General features: G+C 37.6%; 1 protein-coding gene across 3 annotated transcripts in view; it reads right to left on the bottom strand.

The window, feature by feature from the left end:
- The window catches only part of LOC107755570 (zinc finger protein 385D-like), a 98,514-nt gene that overhangs the window by 6,033 nt on the left and 83,722 nt on the right, over positions 1–8,759 (bottom strand). For all 3 annotated transcript variants that reach the window (XM_016572442.1, XM_016572443.1, XM_016572444.1), the window contains 4 exons: positions 7,702–7,924; positions 3,285–3,584; positions 2,441–2,628; positions 752–850 (listed from right to left, as the gene is read on the bottom strand). In XM_016572442.1, the coding sequence (XP_016427928.1) occupies positions 752–850; positions 2,441–2,628; positions 3,285–3,584; positions 7,702–7,924 (810 nt within the window). The remainder of the gene's footprint in view (positions 1–751; positions 851–2,440; positions 2,629–3,284; positions 3,585–7,701; positions 7,925–8,759) is intronic.

Here is an 8,759-nt window from a genome sequence, read left to right as displayed (position 1 = left end):
TTGCTCAGTTTGGCCAGGAGGCCAGCTCTAGGAAGAGTCCTGGTTGTTTCAAACTTCTTCCATTAAGGGTAACAGAGACTACATGCTTCTGTGGAACCTTCAATGAAGCAGATTTTTTTCTGAACTCTTCCACAGATGTGTGGCTTGAAGCAAACCTGTTTCTGAACTCTACAGGCAGTTCTTTTGACCTCATGGCTTGGTTTTTGCTCCGATATGCATTATCAGCTGTTAGACCTTTTATTAAGACATGTGTGCCTTTCCAAATCATACCCATTCAATTGAATTTGTCACAGGTTAACTTCACTTGAAGTGTAGTAATATCTACAGCAAAATGAATGCTCCTGAGCTAAATTTAAACTGTCCCAGATACTTATGCAATGGAATCATTGTAGTTTTTTATTTTTAATGTTAAAAACCTGTTTTTTTGCTTGACAATTATGGTGTATGGAGTGTAGATTGTTGTGGAAAAAAAACGAATTTAAAGCAGTTTAACATAAGGCAGCAACAAAACAAAATGTGAAAAAAATGAAGGGGTATGAATACATTCCCAAGGCACTGTACATGTATATATCTGGCAGGTGCTTCTATCCAAAAAGAATTGCATTGCATTCAGGGTTTACATTTCAACATGAATTCTCTGGGAATTGAACTCATGACTTTGACATTGCTAGCACCTTGCTATCCTACTGTTTGAGCTACAGGTACACATGACTATTAGCATGTAAATCACAGTAAGTGTAACCGTGCTCACCGATGCTGCTGAGGTAAGCTGGCTCTTGGCGTGAGGGCTGAACTTGGGCTTCGGAGGCTTCCCAGACAGTCTATCCTTATGCCTTCGGCTGTTCATGTGCTAAACAAATACAGAAATAATGGTGTATTTTTAATGTTGCATTTTCAAGCCTGATATATTACACCTTTGGTGTTTTAACAATGAGATACTTAAAATAAGAGCAGTTTTTCCTTTTTCCTACAAAATCTTTAACTTTTTAATACCTTTCACCTCTTTCCCTGCCCTCTCTTTCTTTTTTTCTTCATCCTGTTTACTTTACACTTCAGAGACAGCTTAAGGGAAGCATGAAATACCATTAAATGTCATGTTCCTCAGGCCTGAGTAGACACCAGGCCAACAACACACACACACAAACTCCTCATTCATGACACACTGACACAACTGAAAAAAGTGTAAAGTTTGTAGAAGCATTTTAGGTAAATTGCTGCAATTAAATGCAACAATTCACACAAGAATGGTTATGAATGATGAGAAATTCACTGTGGTCATGATCAATGAACAAAGCTTGTGTGTGTAGAAATTGAATGCTAGAAGATTTTCAGAGTAGCTCTAATGTCAGTATGACAAATTTGCTGAGTCACATTAACAAGTAACCAGCACAGACGGGGTATCAACAACTTAACTTCAGCCAGTCAATATGCACTGGAAACACACATTAGATCTGTGAAAATGACTCTGTTAAATTAGACTGACTAGCATGTTCCTGTAACATAGAAAACTCAACCCAGAAATCCAAATGCAAATGTTTCCTCAGTTTAAATAAATCGCAGAGCAAGAGTTTATAAATTTTTACATTTAATTTGTTTTTGTGGGAAAACATGCTTTTGCCAGCACAACTGTACCAGGTAACAAACTTGGCCATAGAGATGTGTTTCTTCTGAGAAAAAGTGAGACAAACTGCCAATACCAACAGAATAAACTATGTGTCTGTCAATGGTGTTGTCACGAATCCGGTCCATGAACTTCCGTCTGCTAGCCATCAGAGGTCACCCTTTCCATTTTCATTGACTCTCGCACATGTTAATAAAGCTTGCATATGGATCCGCACGTCTCACGTCTTGTCAGCCCCGTTACAGGTGTAGATCAGAGGTCCCCAACCACCGGGTCGCGACCAAGCGGCAACCTCCCGCTCTCTCTCCTGAAGCCATCAAGGAAGTGACTTAAACTGTAATCCATCGACTGGCCGCTAGAGGCTGGCTGCAAAAGGATCGTTACTCATGCGCTGTTCTCGCACACAATCAAAGCGCGCACAAGCATACAGACGTGTTTCAGACAGCGCGGAAATACCGAGTTGGGTATACATACCGCGAGAATATTTTCCAAACGTAACCGGTCCGTGGTGTAAAAAAGGTTGGAGACCCCTGGTGTAGATGATTTCCAGCAGCTGTTTTGTCAATGGGTTGTCAAGATAATTTCTGACTGGATAAGATAACAAGCCTGCAATGTAGCTACTTGCTATAAAAACACAGCTAGTTAGGCTAGGTTAAGTAGTAGAGAACACAGGAAATGTGAGCAAGGCTGGATTTTAATTTTAGCCTAAAATGGCATATTAGGACCCAAAGATGGTCTCTGAGGGTTAATGTTACTTAAAACATTTTTTCCAATATTCCAATGTGTCACATGCATGTGAGCTAATTTGTTTTATGTTACCTGGCTAAGTTGAGCCTCAGAGTTAACATGGATCTCGCAAACTTCACAGTAGAAGCTCTTGCTGGCCACGCCCACACTCCCCTTACTGGCCAATCGCTTGCTTTTACATGAGGGGCGGGACGACATTGCCTTCCCTCGTCTTCGTGGCAAAACACTCTGTCCTTCCATCATTAGTTTATGCTTGGTGCCTGTGACGTGCGAAAAAGTAAGGAATTCACATGATGAAGGTTACTTATTTATGCACATAAACTAAATTCAGTGAATTTATAGAATTATCTTGAAAACGAAAATGTGTAAAAGAACTAATGTGAAAAACAAAGGTGTTAAATAAGCATGCAATAACAGTCAATAATTAGGTCTATAGGTACAATATTACAAAAAAACTAATTTTGGATTATATTTAAATTATTGTTTTTTATGGAGCTGATGAAATGTTAATGCTGTATGATGAAAAGGATTTGTTAGATTATTCTCAGATTATTCAGATTTGTTTATTCATTTATGTGGTTGATTCATGAGTTAATAAACCAAAAAAAGTTAACGATCAGTAAGAATTTAAAGTTTTTGAATGAAGTCTCTTATGCATTTATTTGATCAAAAATAATATTACAACAGTAATATTTCAGAATATTAAAGGGTAATATATTTTTTTCAGGATTCTTTAATGAATAGAAAGTTTAAAAAGACAGTAATTACTTGAAATAGAAGTAATTAACTGTTTTTGTAACATTATTAATGTATTTACTGACACTTCTGATTAATTTCTTTAAAAAACTCTTAATGAACGCAATCCTTTGAATGGTAGTGTACATAAATAAATGAATAAAGAAAGAAAGATATGCACCACTATTGTGAGCATCCATCTGAGTGGTTGAGTTTACTGTGACTTTGCAGATGGGGCAATGCAGATGTTGTTTGGTCTTTTTGGGGTCTTTCTCTGCCGGTGTGTCCCCCGTAGGGTTGTCCTGCTGAGCGGCTGGCTCGCTGGTGGCACCGGTGGGTTCCAGCAGACCGTCCGGGTTCTGGAAGTGAGGGGAGGAGACAGACAGGTCCGCAGATGACACCTCCGATATAGGTGTCAGGACCACTGAACTAGAGTGAGCATCATCCACCCTCGCGACAGGATCTGAGTCACAGGCAGCAGCTGAAGAGAGAGAGAAAGTGAATGAGTCAGACATCAATTACACAGAACTACAGGAGTGTTTCGGAATATTTGAGTTTAAGTGTTCGAGTTTATATTAAAGGGATAGTTACTCTCATTTTAAGCCTGTATGATTTAAAAAGCACAAGTGCATTCTGTGGCCGTCAAACTACAAAATGACAAAAAAAGCACAAAAAAATGTAATAAAATCATTATAAAAGTGGAACAAACATGCATTATATACAATGCATATTTCAAGTCTTCTAAAAAGAACCAATTGCTCTGATTTGTAAATGAATCATTTATACTGATTTTGTGAACTTGTTTATGATTCATTAAAAAGATTTAATCCAAAAGAATCAACCCTTCACAAATGGGACTTTTGTCACTTCAATACATCAAAACTGTATCCTGACCTGGACCAAGATTTGAATATTTTTCAGTGGGTAGCAAAATACATTTTGGTCATGTGATTTCAGGTGACGTGGAAAAGTTTTGGGAGAACTATCTCTTTAATTCCTTTAAAAAGCCTTTTCAAAATGAAAAATGTCCTGACAAGTTTCAGAATAGCAGATTTCAAATCAGGTACTACAGGGGGGTCCTGCGCAACAGAGTAACTATCATTGAGATAAACGGGAATACAGAGCTCTTTCCAGATATTTTAGACCACCAGGAATTGAAATATGTAACAAAAAGGCAGACACAAGCAAAGAATAACAACAGACCATCTGGGAGACATCTGTAAACTATGTTGTGTGTATGTGTGTTATTTTACTTATTGTGTGTATGTGTGTTATTTTACTTATTAGCTGAAAATCAATCTAACAGTCAGTAAGTGAAAGCAGAAAGCCAGCATCAGAGCACCACTATAAAGCATAAAAATATGCTGCTCAAATATCTGAATGTCTGCTAGCTGTAATTTAGCTGTGGGCTAGTATCCAAATTGGCAGAAATGCACAGAGCACAGGAACACAAACACAAATACAGACACTTTCAGACTGACTGTTTTCGGTCATGCAACATTATTAAGGCTGTGCTTTAACAGACCAGTGCTCATGTGCTGAACTTCAGACCATTTATTTAAGTCTGCCATTGAAACTCGAGTGCTGTGTCCTTGTATTTGATCTGTTCTGTTAAAAAAGAAGATAAGGGCCATAGCAGCCAGGGCAGTGAGAAATCAAACCAGGTGCTCTCAAAGTTTCACTGAGCACACAGAACTGTTAATACCATGTTTCTGACCATCTAAACAAACCTAAAACTGTTAAATATAAATAACAATTTTCAACCCATGCATATTGGATGAACCATTGATGTTTGTTTGCCACAGAAACAGTCCTCTTTACAAACTGTCTTAAAAACATAAAATTGTGAAAATTCATCATATTTATCCAGGGAATGCATTAACTGAAAAAATGTAGAGACTGAATACAATGTAAAGTGATTTGGATAAAAGCATCTGCCAAATGCATAAATGTAAATAGCTAATTACACAGAGGACAACATGGACAGGCTATGGCATGCTTTCATCCTCAAAAACATGAACAAGGCAAAAGAAAATATGACCTAGACTACATTAAACACAGGCTGAAATAAGGATAAACATGGTTTGTGCTGACCACAGAATGTTTAGTGTTGTGAATTATTGGCTGCCGATAGCACAAACGACTGAAATTCAAAAGACATTTAAGAACCAAACATTAAAACTATAAAACTAAGTCTGCTGAGTTTTGTGTAAGTTGTGTGTGATATATATGTGTCTAAGTTTGGGGGTATTTTTATTTAGTTTTCATATAATAAATCATTTTTAAACTTGATGTTTAATGGTAAATCCGGGGTACCTTAAGAAAAACCAGTCAAAAACAACAGAACAAAATGACAATAACAAATCAATGTCTGGAGTCACTATAGTCACTCCAGACTCGTCTAAGTAAGAGACTTGTCATAAAATCAACACCTCCCCTGGCAGGACTCCCTCCTACATGACATGTAATAGGTGTTTGTAAATTTAGGACCTATCAGAGAGTGCTGAAGTGATTGTACAATCCCTGTAGGAGTCCTAATGCCTTAGTTTTGCTGAGTAGCACAGGATTTAAACACGTGAAAGTGTTTATTTAGCATACATGTTTGTGAGGAGCGACCCATAGGGCCGTTTTTGATATGTGCACAGATCTACTGAATTCCCCCATCTGGGGAATCAGATAGACTGATCCTTCTGTGCCTCACTGACATTTAGATTATACCAATTCCCCTAAAAGGGGGTTCCTTAGGGGGTACAGAGGAAGAGTTGAAAGAAAATAGAGCAGGGAATGGAAAAGGAAGGTTGTGTGCGACCACGTGTGTGTGTGTGTGTGTGTGTGTGGGAGGTTTGCCTTCACACCTGAAAAATGTGCGAAAGTTAATGAAATGGAGAGAATTGCCTTGGGTAACACTCGGTGCCCATCTCCCTGTGGAGTGTGTGTGTGTGTGTGTGTGTGTCTTGCAGTGGGCTTGCAAAACTGATCTTCAAAGACTAATATGATCTGAGTCACTCTTTTGAAATCTTTCCGTTTTGGACAGCTCACTCTTTGCAAAGACATGCAATGTGAAACATGCGGGGACGGATGTGGAAGAATGGCATGATGGCTATATTTAACTTAATTAAATAATTTAATCTTTGTAAAAAAAAATTCAGTAACTGTAAAATACTGCACTTATTCATACTACATCAGCAAGCTCATGATGAAAACGATCTGTGACATCTGATAGCAAGAGCATTCAAAGTGTTTCAGTAGCTGTTATAAAATGGACCCCTTCCTTTAGAAATTTCCAGAACCCCCCTCCCATCCTCCCTTTCCATTTCAGGCATCTTATGGCTTTTAATAACAGCTGACATCCTTGTAGAGTTGTGATTGGCTCCTGCAGCTGCGAGCTTAATGACAGAACAGTGCTAATTTCATCAGGCAATCAGCTCAACTTGTGTGTGACTGTGTGTGTGTGCGCGTTAGGACCGATTAGACATTTCCGGAAGCCACCAGCAAGTAAATTTAGGTATTTTTGCAAATAGCTGGTGTGAAGAATGTGTTGGCATGTGCATGAGAGCTAATCCAAACACAAAAGACAAAATTGCAGGAGCTAATCTTCTCATTCTCCATCTCTGTAGCTCTTTTAAACTCTCTCTCGCTCTCTCTTATCTAATCTCTCATTTTCTTCGCTTCTGATTGTATGCTCCCTCTCACCTTTGTGTCACCATGAATGGGGCCGAATATTAAAATGTGATTTGATGAGCTTGGTGTTCTTGCTCTCTATCTTTTTGCCCTATCCTTCCACTTTCATTTGTTCTCTCTCTCTCTCTTTCGCTTGTTTTTTATCTAATAGCAGAATTTTCTGATTCCCTCCCTCGCCATTTTTTTCCCTTTATCGTATCCCTTGGGCCCATATTTGGGTTGTCTTTCAAATCATATTCTATAGAGTTTGGGCAGAGGAGAAGAAAGAAAGAGTTTAAAAGGGATGAAAAGGTAGAGATTATTGGAGAGGGCTGGCTCAAAGCTCTCTGTCGGCTTGTTGTTCTGCTCTCTGTGTCACAGAACCTCCCCGTAACAAGAGGAAAGCCAAGTCCTTCAGTCAGAAATGAAATCCCCTTAATATACAGGACAGATCATGAAGTGCAAGACTGGAGGATATTCACAGCAGTGAAGGAACTACAGGCAAGCTAAATGCAAGATTCTTCTAAAAAGCATATTAAAATAAAATGACAAAAGTAAAAAAATATATGATCATAACAAAAAGTTGTCTTTGTTTTCTCCAGACATTCTTGAGGCAGTCACAAACGAACACTTGTATTTCTGGCCCAGATTTTCACTTTTTGCATTTAATGTTATCAAGTTGTTTTTTAAAGAGTAATATACTGTGTATATATATATATATATATATACAGTATATATATATTACCTGTGTGCTCACAGTCATAATACAATATTTGAAGCTGAATATTCTCGACACACTCTGAGAGATGTCAGATTACAGAAGTTAAATAGGTTGCAGATGCACTTTATGTTGTCTGTAACACATTTTAATCGCATCAGGGCATGTTTCATAACAAAAACGCCCACTCTCGTGGCTAATCATCTGTGAGTTCACTTACTTTCCTCCATAGCGGTGTCATCCAGCAGGGCAGGAAGTGGATCCGGAGCGCTCGTTTTCACTCTGTTGCTGTCTCTCTCCCTGTCCCTCTCCCGGTCCTTCTCTCTGTCTCGGTTGTGATGTGCGTTGTCGAGTTGTCGTCTCTGCTGTTTGTTCTTCTGAGTCTCTAATGCCTTCAGCTTACGAGCATGTTTATGACCTTTATAATGAGCTTCAGCTTGATTCTAGAGAAAGACAGAAAGAGTGAAAGGAATACAAAACTGTAACTATTATTTGGTCATTACATTGTTAGTTGCAGTTTGTGTTATTTCATAGATTTGGTCTCTTTATAATTATTCTTAAATCTGGAAAATATATACTAACTAGTATGTGGGTCAAAATTCTTGACTCATAGTGTACATGACAACAGATATGCATATGCACAGAAACAGAAACATGCATATGTGACCCTGGACCACAAAACCAGTCTTAAGGGTCAATTTTCTGAAATTGAGATTTATACATTATATGAAAGCTGAATAAATAAACTTTCTATTTATGTCTGGTTTGTTAGGATAGGACAATATTTGGCCGAGATACAACTATTTGAAAATCTGGAATCTGAGGGTGCAAAAAAAATCAAAATACTGAGAAAATCACCTTTAAAGTTGTCCTTAAGTTCTTAACAATGCATTTTATTAATCAAAAATTAAGTTTGGACATATTTACGGTAGGAAATTTACAAAATAATGCATATTATTAATCAAAAATTAAGTTTTGATATATTTACGGTAGGAAATTTACAAAATATCTTCATGGAACATGATCTTTACTTAATATCCTAATGATTTTTGGCATAAAAGAAAAATCAATAATTTTGACCCATACAATGTTTTTTTTGGCTATTGCTAAATATTTACCAAAGCGACTTAAGACTGGTTTTGTGGTCCAGGGTCAAATATATTAATTGTAAGAAATTGCTAGATGAGTCAACTAATCGAAAAAAATGGATTGAAAAAAGACTGTTAGTTAGGCCTACAGCTTTAAAATAATTCCTTTACAGAAAAAAAAAAAAAACTC

The sequence above is a fragment of the Sinocyclocheilus rhinocerous genome, unplaced genomic scaffold (assembly GCF_001515625.1).
Source record: "Sinocyclocheilus rhinocerous isolate Xijiao unplaced genomic scaffold, SAMN03320098_v1.1 scaffold2849, whole genome shotgun sequence".
In the NCBI taxonomy this organism is placed as follows: Eukaryota; Metazoa; Chordata; class Actinopteri; order Cypriniformes; family Cyprinidae; genus Sinocyclocheilus; species Sinocyclocheilus rhinocerous.
Note: the sequence above shows the minus strand (reverse complement) of the source record. Positions and strands in the feature narration are given on the sequence as shown.